This window comes from Symphalangus syndactylus, chromosome 9 (assembly GCF_028878055.3).
Source record: "Symphalangus syndactylus isolate Jambi chromosome 9, NHGRI_mSymSyn1-v2.1_pri, whole genome shotgun sequence".
In the NCBI taxonomy this organism is placed as follows: domain Eukaryota; kingdom Metazoa; phylum Chordata; class Mammalia; order Primates; family Hylobatidae; genus Symphalangus; species Symphalangus syndactylus.
Window position 1 is genome coordinate 56,358,375 of NC_072431.2, and position 26,080 is coordinate 56,384,454.

The following is a 26,080-nucleotide window of genomic DNA, read 5'->3' on the forward strand; positions in this document are numbered from 1 at the left end:
TCAAAAAAAAAAAAAAGAGTGACTTTATGCTGGCTAAAATCCCTTCCTTTTAACTTCAGTGTCAGAAGATTTGCTGAGAAAAATCCTAGCATGACAATGGCATTTATTTGTGACCTTAAAGAAACAACCAAAAAAACCCTCCAAAACCTGATTTCCTTGTTGGCTCGAGCATAACACCAGTATGGCCCGCTCCAAGCTTGATGGGACCAGAAACCCTACAAAAAGCCCTTGGTCCCAGCTTGTTTGAGTGTCGTGCTGAGAAGAAAAACACGCCCACACATCAGCAGATGATGAGAAGCCTGTCTTTATTGGGTGATTTTTAGAGGCATTGCCTGCTGGGGGAAGGGGGCTTACAGAAGTTGTCAGGGCATATACCCACCACCAAGACACTCATCAGTGACTCTCTCGTGACCTCGCTAAAACAATGAGCAAACTGCAGAAGGTTTTCAGGGGAAATTTACAAATTAGGTAGGGGTAGGATGTGGGGTTCCCCATTCCCAGGGCTTTGGAATCCTTCCAGGTGATCATCCCTTTCTCTCTTTTCTCCAGAGACTGGGGCTTTTAAGAATGCACCATTTCCTGGAATTCTAGAACAGAAGAGGTGAGAACAGAGTCAGTGGAAGTGGCTTGGTTCTTTACAGACATGCCGTGGCCAATGAGAATTCCAAAGAGGGAAGGAAGCGAAGAAAATTGTCAGATGATGGGCATGGCCCCCTTGGAGGGCACAAAAGAAAGAAAACCTGGCTGGGCGCAGTGGCTCACGCCTGTAATCCCAGCATTTTGGGAGGCCGAGGCGGGTGGATCATGAGGTCATGAGATCGAAACCATCCTGGCCAAAATGGTGAAACACTGTCTCTACCAAAAATACAAAACTTAGCTGGGCATGGTGGTGCACGCCTGTAGTCCCAGCTACTTGGGAGGCTGAGGCAGGAGAATCACTTGAACCTGGGAGGCGGAGGTTGCAGTGAGCCGAAATCACGCCATTGCACTCCAGCCTGGGCGAGAGAGCCAGACTCCATCTCAAAAAAAAAAAAAAGAAAGAAAGAAAAACCTGGGTATCAATGACTATATCTCGAGGGAGTCCACAGGGTTCCGTTTCTCTGAATAATCTTATTTAACAAACATCTTCAGCTTTGCAATAGAGGCCTTTGAATTAGAACTTGTCAAGCCCATCATTTCTCCCTGACAATTAATGAATTCAGTGTAATTACCTGTGACCATCTGTGAACATTTAACTTTTTGTCTGGTCAATTTCAGACAGGAAGGGGAGGTTTTCTTTCTCTATTCTGTAGCTGGGTATTGCATTTTTAGGATATATTTGATAGGGTGGGACTTTGAACTGACTTTCCTCCATTGAACCAAACTCCAAAAGTTTCTGTTACCAAAAGAAGGATGATAGTAATAATAACAAGGTATGGATGTTACAGATTGATATAAAAAACTGAGGACTTGCTTTATATTTATTGGTAAGCTTTGTTTATTTGGAAATCTTTCGTGGTTATGTTTATCTTTATCTTTTTCTTTTGAGATAGAGTTTCACTCTTGTTGCCCAGGCTGGAGTGCAATGGTGCCATCTTGGCTCACTGCAACCTCTGCCTCCCAGGTTTAAGCGATTCTCCTGCCTCAGCTTCCTGAGTAGCTGGGATTACAGGTGCCCACCACCATGCCTAGCTAATTTTTTATATTTTCAATAGAGATAGGGTTTCACCATGTTGGTCAGTCTAGTCTTGAACTCCTGACTTCAGGGGATTTGCCCACCTTGGCCTCCAAAACTGCTGGGATTATAGGCCTGAGCCACCATGCCCAGCCAGTGGTCATGTTTAAATAAGGCAATCCCCCCTTACCTAATCCGTTTTTATGAGCTATCTATCTGCATTAACTCCCATGTAGTAAGCGATCGTGGTATAATTTTGAACAGGTTTTTTTTAATAAGCATCTAATGTAGCAGTTTTAAATTTCAAATTAGCACCACCAGAAGGACCACCATACGTTCTGCTGAGTTGGCAGGCACAAAGTAGTTAAAAAACATGCTAGCAACATGACACAATCAAGTGAAAATAGTCCTACAGCTGCGCTAGTGTAGTCTAAAGCTCAAAACTAGGATTCTGCCTCAGAAGACACAATAAATGAGGTTGGCTTATTTGTTCTCTGTTTAATATTATCCGCTTGGCGGGCTAATGTCCAATAAAATATATTTGTCTAAACCCTTGAAGACGAAGAGGTCTTCCTACGCATGCCAGTGGACCCTGGTCTGAGGATGTAAATCTCTCCCTTATTCTGAGAGGTTCAGACCCCACTGGTAGAAATACCTCGCGCTGTATGCAGGTGCATTACAGTTGGCAGGTGCAAATAATTGGCCAGGTGGCTAGCTAGTCCCCTAGTCAGGTGAAGGATATTTTGCAGCTCATAGACAATGACCGTGCGACCAGCTTCTATAGTACCTACTGAGCATTATGCCAGGGTTTTTACACACATCATTTCCATCGTTACTTTAGTCCCATTTTACAGATGAGAAGACTGAGGCTCGGTAAGGTTAAGAAAGGGAGATTTTAAGACACATTGGTCTGATCTCACAGCCCAAGCCCTCACGGATGCTCCCTGAGCTAGAGTGTTTTATGCTATGTACACGTGTGGACATACCCTCTGCTCCAATTTTTCCATCTCCATCATTATCCGCCGCAGCCATCAAGGACTTGGTTTCTGACTCGGTCAGTTCTCTGGCACCACTCGCAAACTTCTGGAGGAAAAACCTACAGGATAGTAAAGATCCATGGGGATTTTCCAAAAGATCATGCGTCTCTGTGTTTACACTTTTGTTTTTCCTTTAAGCAAATCATCTGTTTCCAGCACCTGCAATAATTAGCCAAGGTCTAAGTTTTCCTAAGCAAAGGTTTCCTTAAGCTGTAGAAACCAATGGTGGGCACTTCATTTTTAAGGTTTTGTTTGTTTCTTTCTTTGTTTTTGAGACAGGATCTTGCTCTGTCACCCAGGCTGGAATGCAGTGATACCATCATGGCTCACTGCAGCCTCAACTTCCCGGGCTCAATCAATCCTCCTGCCTCAACCTCCCGAGTAGCTGGGACTACAGGTGCCCCCCACCATGCCCCACTAACAATTGTATTTTTTTTTTTTTTGTAGATACAAGGTTTTGTCATATTGCCCAGACTGGTCTTGAACTCTTGTGCTCCCTCAAGCAATCCGCCCACCTCAGCCTCCCAAAGGGCTGGGATTGTAGGTGTGAGCCACAGTGCCTGGCCCATTTTTAAGTTTTTAGTATTTTTAATTTTTATTTATTTATTTATTTATTTGAGACAGAGTCTCTCTCTGTCACCCAGGCTGGAGCGCAGCTGCATGATCTGGGCTCACTGCAACCTCTGCCTCCTGATTTCAAGTGATTCTTGTGCTTCAGTCTTCTGAGTAGCTGGAATTACAGGCATGAGCAACCACGCTTAGCCAAGTTTTTAGTTTTTTAAAGTCCATTTGCCAAAGGAAATCCTTTACATGAAAGAATCTTTGGGCTGGGTGCGGTGGCTCACACCTGTAATCCCAGCACTTTGGGAGGCCAAGGTAGGAGGATCACTTGAAGCCAGGAGTTTGAGACCAGCCTGGGCAACATGGTGAAACTCCATCTCTACTCAAAACATGAAAATTAGCTGGATGTGGTGGCATGCACCTGTAATCCCAGCAACTTGGGAGACTGAGGCATGAGAATCACTTGAACTTGGAAGGCGGTGGCTGCAGGGAGCTGAGATCACCCCGCTGCACTCCAGCCTGGGCGACAGAGCGAGACCTTGTCTCAAAAAAAAAAAAAAAAAAAAAAGAATCTTTGCACCTGCAGTCTGCACTGCCCACGTTGAGGCCTTTGCATGGGTACATGTGCGGTCTGCTGACTCATGGCCTTTGCTTTAACGATGCTTGGCTGAATGACCAACACCAAGCCTGGCTATTGAAGAAATACTGAGAAACCTGGCCCCCACTGCACCCCAGGCCCACCCAGCAGTGCCAGGTACCAGATCAACTGAGGACAAAGCTTACTTAAGCTCTTCTTCATCCAGGTACCCGCTCTGGTCGTTGTCTATGAACCGGAAAACATCCTTCACCTGACTGGCTGACATCTTGGAGAGGCCTGATGTCTGGAAGAATTTTTGGGGTTCAAAAGTGTCTGGGTCTAAAGAACAGAGAATTGGTTATTCTGACACTCATTGGATCACATTCTATATTGGGGCCAAGGTACTGAAAACACAGATGATTAAAAATACTTCAACAATATCCCTGAGCTATGGGAATGCTCAACTGGTCCAAGATTTGGGGACAGCCAAGACTTGATGGCTCTGTGATGGCATCCCATGTCCCCTCCGCCCCAGTCTTCCCTCCTCCACTTGGTTTTGTGCATTTCCCTTTTCCCTCCTCCTCTCCTCTGTGTCTCCCCCTCCCCCTGGCCCACTTTACAGGCTGTGTGGCCGAGCTCCCAACATCCCTGGTTTAATTGGTAGGGGGAAATGCAATCACTGGATTTCAATAGGCTAAATGGCCTTTGGAGATTTCTTTCTTTTTTTTTTTTGAGACAGAGTCTCACTCTGTCGCCAGGCTGGAGTGCAGTGGCGTGATCTCGGCTCACTGCAACCTCTGCCTCCCAGGTTCAACTGATTCTCCTGCCTCAGCCTCCTGAGTAGCTGGGATTACAGGCGTGCACCCCCATGCCCAGCTCATTTTTGTATTTTTAATAGAGACAGGGTTTTGCCATGCTGGCCAGGTTGGTCTTGAACTCCTGACCTCAAGTGATGTACCAGCCTCGGCCTCCCAAAGTGCCGGGATTACAGGCGTGAGCACCACACCTGGCCCTTCAGTGATTTCTTGCTTTCATGTTTAGTAGGTTTGTTTTGTCTTACGGAAGTGTAATCGTGTGCTTAGATCCCAGATCTCTATAATTTTAGTTATCTAATAAATAGCAGTTTTCTTCTCCGATTCCATGAATTTTCCAGCCAAGCTCTTATTTATTTATTTAGAGACAGAGTCTCACTCTGCCGTCCAGGCTGGAGTGCAGTGTAGTGATCATAGCTCACCACAGCCTCAACCTCCTGGGCTTGAGTGATCCTCCTACCTCAGTCTCCCAGGTAGCTAGGACCACAGGCACATGCCATCATGCCCTGCTAGTTTTTATTTTTATTGTTATGTTGTAGAGATGGAGTCTTGCTATGTTGCCCAGGCTGGTCTCAAACTCCTGGGCTCAAACAGTCCTCTCGCCTTGGCCTCCAAAAAGTGTTGGGATTACAGATGTGAGCCACCATGCCTGGCATATATATATTTGGAGACAGAGTCTTGCTCTGTCATCTAGGCTGGAGTGCAGTGGCACGATCTCAGCTCACTGCAACCTCCTCCTCCTGGGTTCAAGCAATTCTCTGCCTCAGCCTCCCGAGTAGCTGGGATTACAGGTGCCCACCACCACGCCCGGCTATTTTTTTTGTATTTTTAGTAGAGGTGGGGTTTCACCATCTTGGCCAGGCTGGTCTCAAACTCCTGGCCTCGTGATCCACCCGCCTCAGCCTCCCAAAGTGCTGGGATTACAGGTGTGAGCCACTGCGTCTGGCCACCAGGCCTACATTTTGATTTTGTGTTGCCTCGCTGGAGGTGCAAAGCTGCGAGGAAATCCCAGCCCTGCCCCCGTCCCCTCTACCTTGGCATTCCTGGAGCGCTGCTGCAATGTCGTCAGCACTGAGCACGTCCGTGATGCTCATTTTCTACCTACTCACACAGAATAAAGGAGAGGCGATAAGCCACAAACAGGAACGTGCACATCCAGGGGAAACACATCTTCCCAGGCCCACTGTAACTGTATGTGTGTCTAGATTTTTTTTTTTAATTGAGATGGAGTCTCACTCTGTCACCCAGGCTGGAGTGCAGTGGCATGATCTTGGCTCAATGCAACCTCCGCCTCCTGGGCTCAAGTGATTCTCCTGCCTCAGCCTTCTGAGTAGCTGGGATTACAGGTGCGCACTACCACGCCTGGCTAATTTTTGTGTTTTTAGTAGAGGCGGGGTTTCGCCATATTGGCCAGGCTGGTCTCGAGCTCCGACCTCAGGTGATCTGCCTGCCTTGGCCTCACAAAGTGCTGGGATTACAGGCATAAGCCACTGAGCCAGGCCCGTCTGGAATTTTTAAAATGTGATAAGCATGGTTTTGTATTAAGTGATGGGACAGAATATTCGAATTAAAACCAGATACCAAAAAGACCCCAGCCCTTTTGTCTCAGAGCCTTCTTTTGAATATATGCCAAACATGAAAAAAAAAAAAAAAAAAAACAATGACCCAAAGAAGGATTCAATTGTTTTCTTGTAAAAGTTATACTGACATAATCAGTCATTTACACAGGCAGCTCTAAACTGTGTTACAAATGCACTGGCATTTTCCTACAGCAGCCCGAGAGATGCAATGTTGCAAATTCCACCTGGGAAAGGATACAGTTTGGGATGCTTGCAGACATTCTGTGGAAGAAGGCATGCCACCTGTCCTGAAAGGTGGGAAGCAGATGGATGAAAAGCCCATCTCCCAGAGATTAAAATCCTTCCAGGTGTCAGAGCCATGGGAAAACAGGAGTCTAAGCACCTGAGCCTAATATGAATGCATGCAGTGAAGAAGAGTCTGGGGTCTGATGGGTCCACCAGTTACTCACCGTTTTAGGTTTCCCCCCAGGAAGAATCAGGAAAAAGAGTTGAAGGAGCAAAACAACAGAAGTGCTTTTGCTACCTTACTCACCTACCTTATATAGGCTAGAAAAAGTGACAGTTACAACCTCTTAGATTTCCTTTTCAAGGATCAAGTGGATGCAGCTCAAATGTCTTGTCTTACTCATGAAACCTCTTTTTTTTTCTATTTATGTCTCAAGGGAATGTGGGTGGGAATAGCCAATTGTAAAAACAAAACAAAACAATACAAAAACAAACCTCAATAAACCTTAACTAAGGTTTCAATTCTGCAAAGGAACCCTGTTGGCAAAGTGTGGAGAAGGTTCTAGATGCCTGGTAAGGCAGAGATGGTGGCCTGAACTAAGACAAACACATACAGGGTGCTCTGTAAGCCGAAAAGGCTCCCCAGATGTTAGCAGGTACCGTTGGAGTTAGGCCTGTTTTCAGCTTTGGGAACTACGGGTGTGTAAGGCTGACCTCAATCTGGAGTTGACAGACTCAAAGCCATTGTCACCAAGTGCACACACAGGACTTGTCCGGCACAGGAGACAGGCCTAAGTGACGTGATTTTCCTACAAAACTCTTGACTTTGACATTTCCCAGCTATACCATAAATTGCACACACTCAAGAGGCAAAAAGGAGGAAATCAAAGCAGCATCCCCAACCCCCAAAACTAACATGTTAAGAAACAAATATTCTGAGGCTGACGCCAGGACTAGATACCTCAAGATTTTGTTTCTGTTGTGACAGGGTCTTGCTCTGTTGCCCAGGCTGGAGTGCAGTGGCACGATCTCAGCTCACTGCAGCCTTGACCTCCCAGGCTCAAGTGATGCTCCTACCTCAGTCTCCCAAGTAGCTGGTACTACAGGCACACACCACCATGCCTGGCTAATTTTTTTCATATACATATTTTTTGGAGAGACAGGGTTTTGCCATGTTGCCTAGGCTGGTCTCGAACTCCTGGGCTCGAGTAATTCTCCCACCTCAGCCTCCCAAAGTACTGGGATTACAAGTGTGAACCACTGCGCTCGGCCTTTTTTTTTTTTAATTTTCAGCAAACATTTATTGAGCCTTTATATGGCCAGCACTATGCTAGACTCTTCTTTTTAATTATTGGGTAAAAACCACATTCCATAAAATATATAATCTTAACCATTTTTAAGTGTATGTATAGTACAATATTGTTAACTCTTGGTGCATTACTGAACGAGAGATCTCTATAATTTATTCAGCTAGAAAGAAAAATGGAAACTGTATCCATTGAGCTGCCACAACTCCCCTGTTCCCCCACCTCTCAGCTCCTGGTAAGCATCATTATACTTTCTGCTTCTAAGATTTGACTACTGGCCGGGCACAGTGGCTCATGCCTGTAGTCCCAGCACTTCGGGAGGCCGAGGCGGGCAAATCACGAGGTCAGGAGTTCGAGACCAGCCTGACCAACATGGTGAAACCCCATCTCTACTAAGAATGCAAAAATTAGCTGGGCATGGTAGCCTGTAATCCCAGCCACTCGGGGGGCTGTGGCGGGAGAATCACTTGAATCTGGGAGGCGGAGGTTGCAGTGAGCCGAGATTGCGCCACTACACTGCAGCCTGGGTGACAGATCAAGACTCTGCCACACACAAAAAAAAAAAAGAGTTTGACTGCTTTATCTAGGGACATCATATAAGTGGAATCATATAGTATTTGTCTTTTTCAGACTGGCTTATTTCACTGAGTATAATGTCCTCAAGGTTCATCCATGTTGTGGCATCTGTCACGATCTCCTTTTTTCTTTTCTTTTTTTTTTTTTTGAGATGGAGTCTTGCTCTGTCACCCAGGCTGGAGTGCAGAGGTGATCTCAGCTCACTACAACCTCCACCTCAGCCTCCCGAGTAGCTCGGAGGTAGCACATGCTACCACACCTGGCAAATTTTTGTATTTTTAGTAGAGATGGGGGTTTCACCATGTTGGCCAGGCTGGTCTCGAATTCCTGACCTCAAGTGATCCACCTGCCTCGGCCTCCCAAAGTGCTGGGATTACAGGTGCGAGCCGCCGCGCCTGGCCTAGGATCTCCTTTTTAAAAGCTGGATTCGTGTTTTTTGTTTGTTTTTCATTTTTATTTTTATTTGTTTTTGAGACAGAGTTTCGCTCTTCGGGCTGGAGTGCAGTAGTGTGATCTCGGCTCACTGCAGCCTTGACCTCCTGGGCTCAGGCAATCCTCCCAGCTCAGCCTCCCAGGAGGCTGGGACTACAGGAACACACCACCACACCTGGCAAAGTTTTTGTATTTTTTGGTAGAAACGGGGGCCTCACGATGTTGCCCATGCTGGTCTCAAACTCCTGGACTCAAGTGATCCGCCCTGCTTGGCTTCCCAAAGTTCTGGGATTGCAGGCATGAGCCACTGTGCCCAGCCTCAAGTTTTTAAAAAGTGCAAAAATAGATCCCATGTTGCAATCAGAAACATACAGTGGCTTAGAAGTAGACAATTCAGGCCGGGTGCAGTGGCTCATGCCTGTAATCCCAGCACTTTGGGAGGCCAAGGCAGGTGGATCACCTGAGGTCGGGAGTTCGAGACCAACCTGACCAACATGGATAAACTCCGTCTCTACTAAAAATATAAAATTAGCTGGGCGTGGTGGTGCATGCCTGTAATCTTGGCTACTCGAGAGGCTGAGGCAGGAGAATTGCTTGAACCAGGGAGGTGGAGGTTGTGGTGAGCTGAGATCACGCCATTGCACTCCAGCCTGGGCAACAAGAGCAAAACTCCATCTCAAAAAAAAAAAAAAAAAAAAAAAAAAAAAGAAGTAGACAATTCAGGATACCTAGAGCAAGACCTCAGACTCTTTCCTGGGTAAAAGAGTGGGCCTCTTCACTTTGCCCCAAATATATTCTCCTACCAAGATGGTATGCACCCTAGTGTCATCAGTGAACAGTTTCTCTCAGGGATACCTGCAGCCTCTCCTAAATGACCAAACCTCCAGCTGGCACCCTATCTCTCATCCACATTTTATTCCCCAGTGCCTAGCCCAGGACTCACCTAGATTTCGGTGCTCAGCAGTTATTTGATGAATGAATAAATAAAAATAGCAAAAAGAAGTTGAAAATACAATTTCCAACCAGCATCACCTCACCCAGCCCCTTAAAGAAGTTTCTGAAGATTGGGTGTGGTGGCTTATGCCTATAATCTCAGCACTTTGGGAAGCCAAAGTGGGAGATTGCTTGAGCCCAGGAGTTCAAAACTAGCCTGGGCAACATGACAAAGCCTTGTCTCTACAAAAAAATAATAATCGTAAATCAGCCCCGGCCACGTGCGGTGGCTCATGTCTGTAATCCCAGCACTTTGGGAGGCTGAGGCGGGTGGATTACCTGAGGTCAGGAGTTCGAGACCAGCCTGGCCAACATAGTGAAATCCCGTCTCTACTAAAAATACAAAATTAGCCCGGCGTGGTGGTGCATGCCTGTAATCCCAGCTACTCCAGAGGCTGAGGCAGGAGAATCGCTTAGAACCCAGGAGGCAGAGGTTGCAGTGAACTGTGATCATGCCACTGCACTCCAGCCTGGATGACAGAGCGAGACTCTGTCTCGGAAAAAAAAAAAAAAAAAAAATCAGCTAGGCATGGTGGCGCATGCGTGTGGTGCCAGCTGCTCAGGAGGCTGAGGTGGGAAGATTGAGGCTGGGAAGTAACGGCTGCCGCAAGTTACAATTGCACCACTGCACTCCAGCCTGGGCGACACAGTGAGACCTTGTCTCAAAAAAAAAAAAAAACAGTTTCTGAAAATAAGTCTGAAGAGTTTTGAATTAGGTTTCTGACATTAAGTTGCCATAGAAACTAGCTGAGCCCTTTTTCTTTGGGAGTGTTTACAATTGTCCATAGAGATAAAACATTTTTTAGCCGGGCGCGGTGGCTCACGCTTGTAATCTCAGCACTTTGGGAGGCTGAGGCGGGCGGATCACGAGGTCAGGAGATCGAGACCACAGTGAAACCCCGTCTCTACTAAAAATACAAAAAATTAGCCGGGCGTGGTGGCAGGCGCCTGTAGTCCCAGCTACTTGGAGAGGCTGAGGAAGGAGAATGGCGTGAACCCAGGAGGCGGAGTTTGCAGCGAGCCGAGATCACTCCACTGCACTCCAGCCTGGGTGAGAGAGCGAGACTCCGTTTCAAAAAAAAAAAAAAAAAAAAAAAATTTTTTTTTTAAATCTGCTCATTTAAATCAAAGTAGCATATGGGTTAAACCAAGATACTTTTTATGTTCATGCTATTTTTCTGATAGAAAATAAAGATACCAGAGACCAGGCCAGGAGTGGTGGCTCATGCCCGTAATCCCAACACTTTGGGAGGCTGAGATGGGAAGATTGCTTGGGCCCAGGAATTCGAGACCAGCCAGGGAGATGTAGTGAGACTCCCATCTCTATAGAAAAATATTGTGTTTATTTAAATTTTAAAAAGATAACATATTCAGTGAACATGTTTTCTAAATCAAGGAGGCACTTAAGATGATAACTTGAATTCCATTATGTGCAATCTAAGCATCAAATATCGATCCAGGCTGGGCGCCGTGGCTTACGCCTGTAATCCCAGCACTTTGGGAGGCTGAGGTGGGCGGATCACCTTAGGTCAGGAGTTCGAGACCAGTCTGGCCAACATGGCGAAACGCGTCTCTACTAAAAATACAAAAAAAATTATCCGGGCATGGTAGTGGGTGTCTGTAATCCCAGCTACTTGGAAGGCTGGGGCAGGAGAATTGCTTGAACCTGGGAGGTGGAGGTTGCAGTGAGCCGAGATTGTGCCACCATATTCCAGCCTGGGTGACAGGGTGAGACTCCGTCTCAAAAAAAAAAAAAAAATATATATATATATATATATATATATATATAGATTCACACAGAGAGACAATATTGTATAATTCCACTAATACGAGGTACCTAGAATATTCAAATTGACAGAGACAGACAGAATGGTGGTTAGCAGGGCTGGGGGGAGGGGTAACGGTAGTGAGTGTTTAATGGGGACAGAGTTTCAGATTGGGAAGATGAGAAAGTTCTGGAGATGGACGGTGGTGACGGTTGCACAATGTGAATATATTTAATGCCACTGAACTTCAAAAGGTCGGGTGCGGTGGCGCACGTCTGCAATCCCAGTGCTTTGGAAGGCCGAGGAGGGAGAATTGCTTGAATCCAGGAGTTTGAGACCAGCCTGGGTTACAAAGCACTACCCCGTCTCTACAAAAAATAAAATAAATTAGCCAGACATGGTTGCTTCCAACTATGGTCCCAGCTACTCAGGAGGCTGAGGTCAGAGGATCACTTAAGCCCAGGAGTTTGAGGCTGCAGTGAGCTGTGATCACACCACTGCACTCCAGCCTGGTTAACAGAGTGAGACCCTGTCTCTCCAAAGAAAAAAAAAGAAAGTGACTAAGATGGTAAATTTCATATTATGTATTTTATGTTGCATATCATGTTATGCATCTGACATATGTTACATATGCATAATGATATGTTGTTTATCATATTTGCATATTTATGTAATGTAATGCTTATGTATATCATGTATATGTATATATTAACAATTTTTAAACGTTGAATCAGTAGTCTTCATTATTTTGGCCACCAATTCCTAATTGCTCCCAGGAAAGAATAGGAGGAAGATGTGGAAGTAGATCTTTTTTTCTTTTTTTGAGACAGAGTCTTGCTCTGTCACCCAGGCTGGAATGTAGTGGCGCGATCTTGGCTCACTGCAACCTCCACCTTCCAGGTTCAAGAGATTCTCCTGCCTCAGCCTCCTGAGTAGCTGGGATTACAATTGCCCACCACCATGCCCGGCTAATTTTTTTTTAATTTTTAGTAGAGACGGGGTTTTGCTGTGTTGGCCATGCTGGCCTCCAACTCCTGACCTCAAGTAATCCACCCCCCTCAGCCTCCCAAAGTGCTGTAATTACAGGCATGAGCCACCGCGCCCAGCCTGGCTGCCATTGTGGGGACAAAACTCTTGAATGCATGGGAGACCCTCCTTCCATCATGTACGATGGGCTAGTTGAGAGCACAGTGGACCCACTTCCATGTTCTCTCAACAGACATCACTTCCTAACCATCTCTCAACTTCATCTTCTCTTCACGGACCACTGTCACTACCCCAGCCCAAGCCACCAGCATCTCTTTTGGGAATGGAAACAACTGTAGTGGCCTCCTAACCTTTATCCACTCAGGGTCACCTCCAACCTAGCCAGGTGGGTTTTGAAAAAACCCAAGCATGGCTGGACTCGGTGGCTCATGCCTGTAATCCCAACATTCTGGGAGGCTGAGGCAGGAGCATTGCTTGAGCCCAGAAGTTTGAGACCAGCCTGGGTCACATAGCAAGAACCCATCTCTACAAAAAATGAAAATAACTAAATAATTATCCAGACTCCTGGGCTTGAGCGGTCCTCCTGCCTCAATCTCCTGAGTAGCTGGGACTACAGGCATGTACCACCACCCCAGGCTAATTTTTAAATTAAATTAAATTAAATTAAATTAAAAAAAATTTTTTTGAGATAGAGTTTTGCTCTTGTTGCCCAGTCTGGAGTACAATGGCAAGATCTAGGCTCACTGCGACCTCTACCTTCCAGATTCAAGTGATTCTCTTGTCTCATCCTCCCAAGTAGCTGGGATTACAGGTGTGCACCACCACACCCTGCGATTTTTTTGTAGTTTTAGCAGAGACAGGGTTTTATCATGTTGGCCAAGCTGGTCTTGAACTCCTGACCTCAAGTGGTCCACCTGCCTCGGCCTCCCAAAATGCTGGGATTACAGGTATGAGCCACTGCGCCTGGCCTTAATTTTTAATTTAATTTTTGTAGAATCAGGGTCTGGCTCTGTCATGCAGGCTGGAGTGCAATTATGTGATTGTGGTTCACGGCAGTCTTGACCTCCTGGGCTCAAGCCATCCTCCCTTCTTGGCCTCCCAAAGTGCTGGTATTACAGGTGTGAGCCACCGTGCCCAGCCCCATTGTCCATTTTTATCTTCGGTCTTTCATTGGCAGATCCCTTGTCACAGTGTAACTATTCAATGAACACATTTGAGCAATGCGTGAACTGGCTCTCTGAATCTGAGTTTCTGCATGCAGCTGTCTTCGTGTGGTGATGTGGGGGATGGGGTGGGATCCAGAGCTATGGGAGTGTTTATTTATAAGTGAGATACTTCTCTAGGAGTGGATTTCCTTTCCCACTCACAGACTGAGCAATAATTGGTTAAATAAGTTTACACATGGGGGTTTGGGACAAGCTCCTTTGTGAGATGAAGTGACTGCTGTTTACAAACGAAGATCGTAAAGTGTCTTAGGGCTGTGTGAAAAGGACAGCTTGTGTGTTTCCTGATGGAATGAATGAATAACAAGGATGGGGGATCCCCAGGAGCACACAGCCCCCATCTATAAGAGCTGACCGCTCCTGGGTTTATAGTTTTCATTATCCAGGGGGCAGGGCAAAATGCATCCCTCGTGACCTACGATGGGTGTGGAAATGGCACAAGTCCCCTAATTATCGCTGGCCCCGTAATCTGTGGGCTCTGGTCCACGGTGAAAATGCAAGTCCTGCTGGGCGCGGTGGCTGGTGTCTGTAGTTCCAGCTACTCGGGAGGCTGAGGCAGGAGGATTGCTTGAGCCCGGGAGCTCTGGGCTGCAGTGTGCTCTGCCGATTGGGTGTCTCCACTAAGTTTGACATCAGTATGGTGACCTCCTGGGTGCAGGGGACCATCAGGTTGCCTAAGGAGGGGTGAACCAGCCCAGGTTGTAAACGGAGCAAGTCAAAACTCCTGTGCCGATCATAGTGGGATTGTGCCTGTGAATAGCCACTGCACTCCAGCCTGGGCAACATAGTAACACCCCATCCCTAAAAAAAAAAAGAAGAAAAAGAAAGAAAGAGAAAAGGAAATGCAAATGCAAGTCCTCTTGTTCAAAGAATTTCAATATGAGGGCCTCAGCGGATTAAATCAAGTGCGCAGGCTTTCCAAGTCCAGACCCTGAAGACTATAGGTCTCACACCCGTGAAGCCTGCCCTGCTCACGACAGGTTTGTACAGCATTGCCCAGTTCACCAATATGATGTCGTGTCATTTAGCCATGGCAACAACTCTGTGAAATATTATTATCCCCATGACGAAAAAGGGACAGATATCCCAGGTCAGGCAGGGTGCGGTGGCTCAAGACTATAATCTCAGCACTTTGGGAGGTTTGCTTGAAGCCAGGAGTTTAAGACCAGCCTAGGCAACAGAGTGAGATCCCTTTCTCTTTAATTTTTTTTTTTTTTTTTTTTTTTTTAGACAAGCACTCACTCTGTCACCCAGGCTTGAGTGCAGTGGTTCGATCATGGCTCACTGCAGCCTCTGCCTCCTGGGCTCAAGTGATCCTCCCACCTCAGCCTCCCGAGTAGCTGTGACTATAGGTACATGCCGCCACACCCAGCTATTTTATTTTATTTTTTGTAGAGACGGGGGGGTGGGGGCGTCTCACTATGTTGCCCAGGCTGGTCTCGAACACCTGGGCTCAAGCCATCCTCCCGCTTTGGCCTCCCAAACTGCTGGGATTACAGGTGTGAGCCACTGCGCCCGGCTTTCTGGGCATTTTAATTTGTGGATCACCATGCCTGTTATCCCAGCTACTGGGGAGGAGGCTGAGGCAGGAGAATCGCTTGAGCCCGGAAGGTGGAGGTTGCGGTGAGCTGAGATCGTGCCATTGCACTCCAGCCTGGAAAACAAGAGCGAAACTCGGTCTTAAGAAAAAAAAAAATACTCACCAATTAGCATGATATTTACAAGAATCTCATGTGGTAGTTGTGATGGTTAATTTTATATGTCAATTTGAGTGGGTCATGGGGTCCCCAGATTCAACATTGGCTAAGACTGCATACTTATGTTAACATGTGTTAAGCCTCTGTGCTGGCATGTCAAGCACTTCTGTACTCAGCAAGGCAGCAAACATTTTCCACAGGGTACCTCACTGTCCGGAACATTAAGGCAGGTATTGATGCTCCCATTTTACAGATGAAGATAAACTAAATTTCAGAGATTAGATGGCCAGAATGGACCAGCCTTCAGATGCATGCTGAAATCTCTGGTTCCCTGCTTTTCCTACACAGCCTGGACTAATGGCTTATTTTGTAAGACACAGAGCGCAGAACCCCATTGAGAAGAAATTATTGTTAATAAGGGCTTGTTCTGGCCCCAGCCAATGGACAGGCTGCTATGAGAATGCATAAAGAATTCTGCAAAGGCCGAGTGCAATGGCTCACGCCTGTAATCCTGGCACTTTTGGAGGCTGAGGCAGGGAGGATCGCTTGAGTCCAGGGGTTCAAGACCAGCTTGGGCAACATAGTGGGACTCTGTCTCTACAAAAAATTTAAAAATTAGCCAGGCGGGTGGTATGAGCCTGTGGTTCCAGCTATTCAGGAGCCTGAGGATGCATGGCTTGAGCCTGGGAGATCAAGGCTGCAGTTAGCCGTGATCATGCCACTGCACTCCAGCCTGGGTGACAGAGCGAGACCCTGTCTCCAAAAATAAAATAATAAAATAAAATAAATAAAATAAAGCATTCTGCAAATGTCAGCCTACTCCTCTGCCCAAAATATGTAATAACAAAGAAAACAAAGCAAAGATGTCATAGCTATGGTTTTGTTGCTATGAGAATACTCTTGTCAAGGCTGGAGCATGGCGCAAACATACTGTATTTAACCGCTTGTCAGTTTCACTTGCAATTCACACACGTGGCGCATGGGCCTCTGTGCTCTCGTTCTGGGTCAGCCAATGTCAGGGGTGGGAGTGAGGGCACGAATGCTTCAAGAATGGACCCGGCAAGGTGAGTGCTTCTGAGAGGTTAGGATGAGGCCGCCAGGGCGAGCACATGCGGATGATGGGTGGGGTGGTGAGTGGTTGCTGAGTAGTGCAGAAGAAGCTGTTTTGGGGTAGTGCAGGTGGGAGCAGGTGGGAGGGGACTGGAGAAGGGTGCAGGTGGGAATGAGATCATAGGGGAGGATACAGTGCTGCAGGAAATATATTTTTAAAATTTTTATATTTTATTTTTTTTTAGATGGAGTCTCTGTTGCCCAGGCTGGAGTGCAGTGGCGCCATCTCGGCTCACTGCAACCTCCGCCTCCCAGGTTCAAGTGATTCTTCTGTCTCACCCTCCTGAGTAGCTGGGACTACAGGTGCACATCACCATGCCCAGATTATTTTTGTATTTTCAGTAGAGACAGGGTTTCACCATGTTAGTCAGGCTGGTCTCGAACTCCTGACCTCAAGTGATCTGCCTGCCTCGGTCTCCCAAAGTGCTGGGATTACAGCCATGAGCCACCATGCACAGCCAGAATTGCAGGAAGTATTTTAAGACTCCAGCTGCCAATGGCCTTGGGGAAGGGGTAGGTTCACAGGTGGGTCTAGGAGGGCCTGGCACCCCCTTGTGGGGAACATTCATGCTTCCTGAGTTCCTCTCCTCTCTTCTTCCTGCAGCTTTCTGTCAATACTGTATTCCGAATGCCAATGGTATTAAGTCAGCCCAGCTATTTAGAACTTTGGACTCAGTCTTTTTTTGTTTTTTGTTTTTTTTGGTTTTTTGTTTGTTTGTTTCTTTGTTTTGAGACAGAGTCTCACTCTGTTACCCAGGCTGGAGTACAATGGCACAATGTCGGCTCACTGCAAACTCTTCCTCCCAGGCACAAGCAATTCTCCCGTCTCAGCCTCCCAAGTAGTTGGGATTACAGGTGCACACCATTATGCCTGGCTAATTTTTGTATTTTTAGTAGAGACAGGGTTTCACCATGCTAGCCAGGCTGGTTTCGAACTCCTGACCTCAGGTGATCCACCTGACTTGGCCTCCCAAAGCACTGGGATTATAGGAGTCAGCCACCGTGCCCGGCCTGGACTCAGTAGCTCTTGGCATGAGTATTGGTCTAACTGACTTTCTGGGTAGCCCAGAGCCCTTATGGGTGTCAGACTTCACACTTCTAACTGACCCTCAAAGGAAGACAGAAGCTACATCATTTCTTATCCAAATGCTGTAGGAGAGGACAATTCCTTAAAATTATCTGAGAGACTACTGGCTATGTCTTTCCTCACTCTTAGACACTTGCTCTAAATTACTCAGTGAAATTGATGGCAAAAGCCCTTTAGTTCCTTAACGAATAGACCTTTGGCTGGGTGTGTCTTCATGAGCTTACTAGAGCATTGTTGGGGGAAGAAAAGGCTGAAATAAAGATGAGAGTGGCTGGGCATGGTGGCTCACACCGGTAATCCCAGCACTTTGGGAGGCCGAGGTGGGAGACCATTTGAGGCCAGGAGTTCAAGACCAGCCTGAGCAACATAGCGAGACCCCCATCTCTATAAAATTTAAAAAGTTCGCCTGGGTGTGGTGGTGCATGCCTGTGACTCCAGCTACTCAGGAGGTTGAGGCAGGAGGATCGCTTGAGCCCAGGTGGTTGAGGCTGTAGTGAGCTGTGATCATGCCACTGCATTCCAGCCTGGGTGACAGAGCAAGGCCCTGTCTCCAAACAAAACAAAACAACAATAATAACAACAACAAAACACAGTGAAGCTAGAGATGAAAAATACACTGGATGGGATTAGCAAATTAGACACTGAAGAAAAAAAGAGTGATGAATTTGAAAACATAGCAATGGAATAAAGGCCGGGTGCAGTGGCTCACTCCTGTAATCCCAGCACTTGGGGAGGCTGAGGTGGGTGGATCACTTGAGCTCAGGAGTTTGAGACCAGCCTGGACAACATGGTGGAACCCCATCTCTACAAAAAAAATTTTAAAAAGTAGCCAGGTGTGGTGGTCCCAGCTACCAGGGAGGATCACCTGAGCCCAGGAGGTCAAGGCTGCAGTGAGCCAAGATTGTGCCACTGCACTCCAGCCTGGGCAACATAGCAAGATCCTGTCTGAAAAAAAAAAACCCCTAAAATAGAACCAAGCCCCTCCCAAACACCACCACATCGCAATAGAAAAGATACAAGCTGAAACGCAGAGAGAAACAATTCTGGAAGAAATAAAACCAGACATCAGTGAGCTACTGGACAACTTCAAGTGGCCTAATATACATGCAATTGGAGTCTCAGAGGAAAGGAGAAAGAGGAGGGAACAGAAAAATATTTGAAGAAATAATGGCAGAAAATTTTCCACATTGGATAAAAGTAGGCTCAAGAAGCTCAATGAACTTCCAGAAAAAATAAGAGGAGGAAAAGGGAGGAGGAGGAGGAAGAGCCAACATGTATAAAGGGTGCATTATTATAAAACTGTTTGAAACCAGTGATAAAGAGAAGATAAAGGCAGCCAGAAAAAAGAGACACAATATGTTCAGAGGAACAAAGATAAGATTGACATCAGACTTCTCTCTCTTGTTTTTTTTTTGAGATGGGGTCTTGCTATGTTGCCCAGGCTTGTCTTGAACTCCTGAGCCCTGAGTAGCTGGGATTACAGGTGCACGCCACTGTGCCCAGAGCCATCAGACTTTTGATCAGAAACAATACAGGCCAGAAGGCACAGGAGGAATTTTTTTTAAAGAACTGCAAGAAAAATGAACAAACAAACTATTGCAGATGGACACAAAGATTTTGTTTCTCTTAGCAATTGCAAATCACCTCAACGTCCAATGTGCAGGGATTTGTTAATTGATGGGCCATAAAAAATAAAAGGATAGTCTACAAGTCTATTTAATGATACGGAAAAATATCCACCACATATTGTAAAGTGAAACAGGCAATATGCTAAATGTATTTTGTAAATTGGAAAATATATATTTATAGACACAGGATGGCGGTTATAGGGACTGGACCTTACACAATTGTGGGAGCGGGTTACATGGTAACCAGTGCCAACCTCCACCCTCCACAGATATGTCTTCTTGCCCACAATAAACTGGAACTAGGCAGGGAGGGGAATTTTAGGAAATGCAGTCCCAGTTTTGCTAAATTGACACAATACAAATCCACCACATATCAGTAAAAGGCTACAGAGAAATTCACCCAAATGGTTTTAACAGTTATTACTGGGAGTTGAGTGAGTTTAAATTCTCAGTACACAGGTCAGATGTGAGAAAATCAAACAACACATTTGGTTTTTTAATATAATAAGTCAACCTAATTTTCACTCCAATCCCTCCCATCCTATCAAGGAGGTAGGAAATTCAACATCCTTCCTTCCCTCCCTCCTTCCCTCCCTCCCTTCCATTCTAACTTCCTTCCTTCCTTCCTTCCTTCCTTCCTTCCTTCCTTCCTTTCTTCTTCCCTCCCTCCCTCCCTTCCTTCCTTCTTCCCTCCTTCTCTTCCCCCCTCCCTTCCTTCCTTCTTTCCTTCTTCTCTTCTCCCCCCCCTTCCTTCCTCCTTTCCTCCCTCCCTCCCCCCCTCCTTCCTTCTGTCCTTCATCTCACTCTGCTGCCCAGGCTGGAGTGCAGTGGCACAATCATAGCTCAGTGTCACCTTGAACTCCTGGGCTCAATGGCTCCTTCTCACTTCACCCTCTAAAGTATCTGGGACTACAGGCACACACCACCACACCCAGCTAATTAAATTTTTTTTTGTTTTGCAGAGATGTGGGTCTTGCTATGTTGCCCAGGCTGGTGTTCAGCTCCTGGGCTCAAGCAATCCTCCTTCTTCAGCCTCCCCAAACACAAGGATTGCAGGCACGAGCCACTGCACCCGGCAGAAAAATACTGGACTTTTGTACAAATACCTATACTATTCATGAATAGCCTTTAAACTGCCCTGAAATTATGGGACTGAAGCGATTAAAATCTTTATCCAAATGAAGACAACTCTATTATTATCAAGAGTGTGGCATATTTGACCTGCATCTAGATGTGTATATGCATTTTCTTTCCTGAAAATGAATAAAAGAACAAAAGATTTCAGTATTGTTGTTACCTATGTATTAAACGCACAGTTAAACCCACTGTCTCTAAATGCACAGGGTATGTGTTGCCCAAGCCCAGAACAGTTCTCTGGGACTTCCAGGTCGCAGCTGAGCATGTTTTATTTCCTGAATTTAGTGCTCTCCCATCGCTAGAGGTGATTCATGTTTATTGATTAGGTTGGTGCAAAAGTAATTGTGGTTTTTGCATTATTGCAACTATAATATAATTTTGCATTTACAACTTTTGCACCAGCCTAATAAAAAAACACCCTGACTGACAAGCTATGGGTGTGGTATGGCCACCATAAATGACCTTCACGGTGTTCTAAAAAGCAGTGGCTTCCAGTTCAGAAGGGGTTTGCTGCTCTCTGTCTAATGAGTTGGAGTTCTCTTTTCTCCTCCACGTTCTAGGGTTTTGATGCCTCTTAGCAGCACCATCTCTCATTTGGGGAGCAATTATGAATCATTAGTAAATAAAAAAAACATTTTTAAGAAGCAAAACCAACAAGAAAATTCAGCATGTCCCGGTTTTCTAGACGGCATCATCAAAGACCACACCCAGGCGCTTAATAATTTAGCCTTTTGGGCAAAGTTCTCATTAGAATAGATCAAAAACATGAATAATGCAGGCATTCGCCAATCACACTACTCGTCTACCCCGACACTGGCCAGAAAACCCCTGAAACAGTTGCAGAGGGGCTCAGGGTGACTAGATCGGGTGACTGGGTCATGATGACACCAAATTTGGTTAATGGGAATCCCAGGTCATATCCCATGGTATCAAACTACAGCCACTGCCTGCTGTCTTCTGCAGGTCTTTTAAGTCAAATGTCTCATGCCAGTCAAAATTCCTGCCAGGAAATCATACTCTATTTCCCTAGTTCTTTTTTTTTTTTTTTTTTTTTTTGAGAGGGAGTTTCACTCTTGTTGCCCAGGCTGGAATGCAATGGTGTGATGTCGGCTCACTGCAACCTCTGCCTCCCGGGTTCAAGCAATTCTCTTGCCTCAGCCTGTCGAGTAGGTGGGATTACAGGCATGCACCACCACACCCGGCTAATTTTGTATTTTTAGTAGAGATGGGGTTTCTCCATGTTGGTCAGGCTGGTCTCAAACTCCCAACCTCAGGTGATCCACCTGGCTCAGCCTCCCAAAGTGCTGGGATTACAGGCGTGAGCCACCGTGCCCAGCCTATTTGATCTATTCTAATGAGAACTTTGCCCAAAAGGCTAAATTATTAAGCGCCTGGGTGTGGTCTTTGAGGATGCTGTCTGGAAAACCAGGACATGCTGAATTTTCTTGCTGGTTTTGCTTCTTAAAAAAGTTGAGCTTTTACTAACGATTCATAATTGCTCCCCAAATGAGAGATGGTGATGCTAAGAGGCATCAAAACCCTAGAACGTGGAGGAGAAAAGAGAACTCCAACTCATTAGACAGAGAGCAGCAAACCCCTTCTGAACTGGAAGCCACTGCTTTTTAGAACACCGTGAAGGTCATTTTTCCTCTCTTTTTTTTTTTTTTTTTTTGAGACAAGGTCTCCCCCTGTCACCCAGGCTGGAGTGCAGTGGTGTGATCACAGCTCACTGCAGCCTCAACCTCCTGGGCTCAAGTGATTTCCCCTACCATAGCATCCCCCACCCCACCAGTAGCTGGGACCACAGGCACGCACCACCATGCCTGGCTAATGCCTTATTTTTTGTAGAGACGGGATCTCATCATGTTGCCCAGGCTGGTCTCGAACTCATGGGCTCAAGCGACCCTCCTGCCTCGGCCTCCTAAAGTGCTGGGATTTCAGGTATGAGCCACAGCATCTGGCCCCCTCTTTGCCCCCCTTGTTCTCCAGGTCATTCTTGCATTCCTGATCTCCTTCTCAAACCCCAACATGTCTTCAGCCTCAGCAGATGACCTTGCCTTCTCCTTAACTGAGAAAATAGTAACGACAGGAGGAGAGTGTCCCCAAGTCCCCTAGACAATGTCGACCTTCTCCCAGCCTCTGCATCCACTCACTCTGCCTCCCTGCCTTAGCTATAAAATGAACCATCAGGCCGGGTACGTTGGCTCACGCCTGTAATTCCAGCACTTTGGGAGGCCGAGGCAGGCGGATCATGAGTTCAGGAGTTTGAGACCAGCATGGCCAACATGGTGAAACCCCATCTCCACTAAAAATACAAAAAATTAGCTGGGCGTGGTGGCGCGCACCTGTAATCCCAGCTACTTGGAAGACTGATGCAGGAGAATCACTTGAACCCAGGAGGTGGAGGTTGCAGTGAGCTGAGATCACGCCATTGTACTCCAGCCTGGGTGACAGAGCGAGACTCCGTCTCGAGAAAAAAAAAAAAAAAAAAATGAACCATCCACATCCTATCTAAAGCCAGCCCCTCCACCATCTAAAGTGGATTCCATTCCTGCCATCCTCTCAAGCACATCACTCCATGTACTCCCCCTCCCCTCTCCTGTGCCATCAATTTCTCTCTCCCTAATAGATCTTTCCCATTAACATAGTATTAACCGAAAAAGAGAGTGAGGCATGAGTACCCATTGACTGAGGTTGATGCAGCAGTTTGAGGACACGCCCTGGAGGAACACCAGCCACAGAAGCATCTGTTTCCAAAGAGGGTTTGGGAACTTCACTATTTAAAGGGGAAAGAGCAAGCAGGAGGGATAAAGGAAGGGAGGGTAGGCAGAGAGGCAAATGGTCACATTTTCTCGAGGCTCTGATTAGTGATCAATAAATCTACATTTTACATGTTAATGAGGCATTCGTCTCCAGCTCAGGAAATCTACATTTTACATAAGTAAATATGTGAAAAAAGGAGTAAAAAGTCAATGACGCATTCATCTTGAGCTCAGTAAATCTATATTTTACATAAGAAGAACATATGAAAAGAGGGAGTAGAGGAGTCCATGTTGTCATCTGAAGCCCAGTAAATCTACATTTTACATAAGATAAAGTAAACATGAAAAGGAGGAGGAAAGAGTCCATGATGCATTCATCTTGAGCTCAGTAGATCTACATTTTGTGCAAGATAAAGTAAACTTGAAAAGGAGTAGAGTCTGTGATGCATTCATCTTAAGCCCAGTGAATATACATTTTACATAAGATAAACATGTGAAAAGAGGGAGTAAAGAGTCCATGATGCATTCATCTTGAGCTCAGTAAATCTGCATTTTACATAAGATAAAGTAAACATGTGCAAAGAGGTAGTAGGGGAAAAGGACCATGCTGCATTTATCTCAGGGTAGGTAGAAGGATGATTTATGGTCCTGTCTTTGTCCTATCCATGTTCACATAAGCTGGTAATCGACATTGTCAGTGTGAGATTTAACAGAACTTGCTTTTAGGGCTAGTTTATAGGGGGAGATATATCCTGAAAGAATGAGGGGCTCACTTTGTGAGCAACTTGTGAGGGAGCCATCTGGGAAAATATGTAACCTTCTATCATGGTGGGCACCTGGCTTATGCATGAGGCTAGAACACGGGGTTATGAAAATACAGCTCTCCGTTTGGGAACAAAAGGGAAGGCAGTAGTGCATGACTCAGTTTCCAAGCTTGAGTTTCTCTTTGGCATAGTGAGTTTGGGGTCCTGAGAATTTATCTTCTTTCACAATGCAAACATGCTGGTGTATGGATCCTATCTTTAAAATGAACTTTCAATATGGATGGCAAATGAGCATATGAAAAGATGCTTAATGTTATTCATCATTAGAGAATGCAGATTAAAGCCACCGTGAGGGCCCAGTGGCACATGCCTGTAGTTCCACCCATTCAGGAGGCTGAGGCAGGAGGATCACTTGAGCTCAGGAGTTTGAGGCTGTAGTGTGCAATGTTCGTGCCTGTGAATAACCACTGTACTCTAGCCTGGGCAACATAGCAAGACCCTGTCTCTAAAATTTTTTTTTTAATTAAAAAAATAGGCCAAGTGTGGTGGCTGATGCTTGCGATTTCAATGCTTTGGGAGGCTGAGGCGGGAGGATCACTTGAGCCCAGGGGTTTGAGACCAGCCTGGGCAACATAGCGAGAACCTGTCTCTAACAACAACAACAAATTATAAATAAATAAAACCACAATGAGATGCCAATACACACTAATGAAAATGTCCAAAATGAGGAGGGCTGACCCATGCCAAGTGTTGGTGAGGGAGGAACTGGAGCCCTCCTTCCCTGCTAAACTCACTTTCCTCTGAATAAGAAATGCATTACCCAAGCACTGAGCAACTCTCTTGGCTCTCCTTCCGCTCTTCAACATGTTTTCCTTCCTGAATGTGAATTTCCTTTGGAAAACACAGTGGAAGTGTCTATCACATGACCCAGCTGGTTCTATTCCAACTTCCTCCCCAAGAACTGGGATCCTTTTTTTTTTTTTTTTTTTTTTTTGAGGCAGAGTTTCGTTCTTGTTGCCCAGGCTGGAGTGCAATGGTGCGATCTCGGCTCACCGCAACCTCCGCCTCCTGGGTTCAAGACATTCTCCTGCCTCAGCCTCCCAAGTAGCTGGGATTACAGGCATGCGCCATCAAGCCTGGCTAATTTTGTATTTTTTAGTAGAGATGGGGTTTTACCATGTTGGTCAGGCTGGTCTTGAACTACTGACCTCAGGTGATCCGCCCACCTCGTCCTCCCAAAGTGCTGGGATTACAGGTGTGAGCCACCGCAGTCAGCCAGAACTAGGATTCTTAAAGCACACCTCCCTCCCATCCTGCTAAAAACCAGCAACAACTATAACCACCACTGCCTGTGGCGCGCATTTGGTATCAGCATCAGTGAGCCACCTCCAGGCTACCACATTTGAGGACTTCTTGCCAAGAAGTTCTCCAGCAGTTTTCACCCAAAACCTGTTCTCACTGTTTCTGCTATCTGGCCAACTGTGTGGTCACTAAATCAATGTTTCAGTTTTTGAGCAGGAACAACAACAACAACAAATATATGTATATATATATATATATATATATATATAGAGAGAGAGAGAGAGAGAGAGAGAGAGTCCCAAACTGCTTAGGCACGTGTGAAATGCTATAGCAGAAAAGAAACAAAATGCTATAGGACGCTGATTTTTTCATGAACAGGAAATGTGAGCAGCTTTGTCTCAACTTACGGATGAGCTGGAGGCAAAATTTAATGAAGACTTAAGTGAGTTAATTAAGGAGAAATTGCAACTAAACCCCACATAATGAGAGAGCCGGCATATCTCGCTCCAGGGTCCTGTATTTTTATCTGTCTGCACTTGTCCATGATGTGGGTTCTCTTTGTGGGGGGTCTCCTTGTATTGGGCCGACATCCCCATGAGACTCAGACCCCAGGAAAAACCATCCAATAAAAAAACACTGGCCAGGTGCGGCGGCTCATGCCTGTAATCCCAGCATTTTGAGAGGCCAAGGCGGATGGATCACCTAAGGTCAGGAGTTCAAGACCAGCCTGGCCAACATAGTAAAACCCCATCACTAGTAAAAATACAAAAATTATAGGCGGGCGCCTGTGATCCCAGCTACTCGTGAGGCTGAGGCAGGAGAATCGCTTGAACCCGGGAGGCGGAGGTTGCAGTGAGCCAAGA

The 26,080-nt window shown here is 46.1% G+C and overlaps 1 protein-coding gene across 1 annotated transcript in view; it reads right to left on the reverse strand.

Moving 5' to 3' along the window:
- Positions 1–288: 288 nt before the first annotated feature.
- The window catches only part of OCM2 (oncomodulin 2), a 31,625-nt gene continuing 5,833 nt past the window's right edge, over positions 289–26,080 (reverse strand). Inside the window, exons 2-5 of the mRNA XM_055292389.2 lie at positions 5,675–5,742; positions 4,036–4,168; positions 2,641–2,750; positions 289–587 (exon numbers count right to left, since the gene is read on the reverse strand). Of these exons, the coding sequence (XP_055148364.1) occupies positions 562–587; positions 2,641–2,750; positions 4,036–4,168; positions 5,675–5,735 (330 nt within the window). The 5' untranslated portion in view covers positions 5,736–5,742 and the 3' untranslated portion in view covers positions 289–561. The remainder of the gene's footprint in view (positions 588–2,640; positions 2,751–4,035; positions 4,169–5,674; positions 5,743–26,080) is intronic.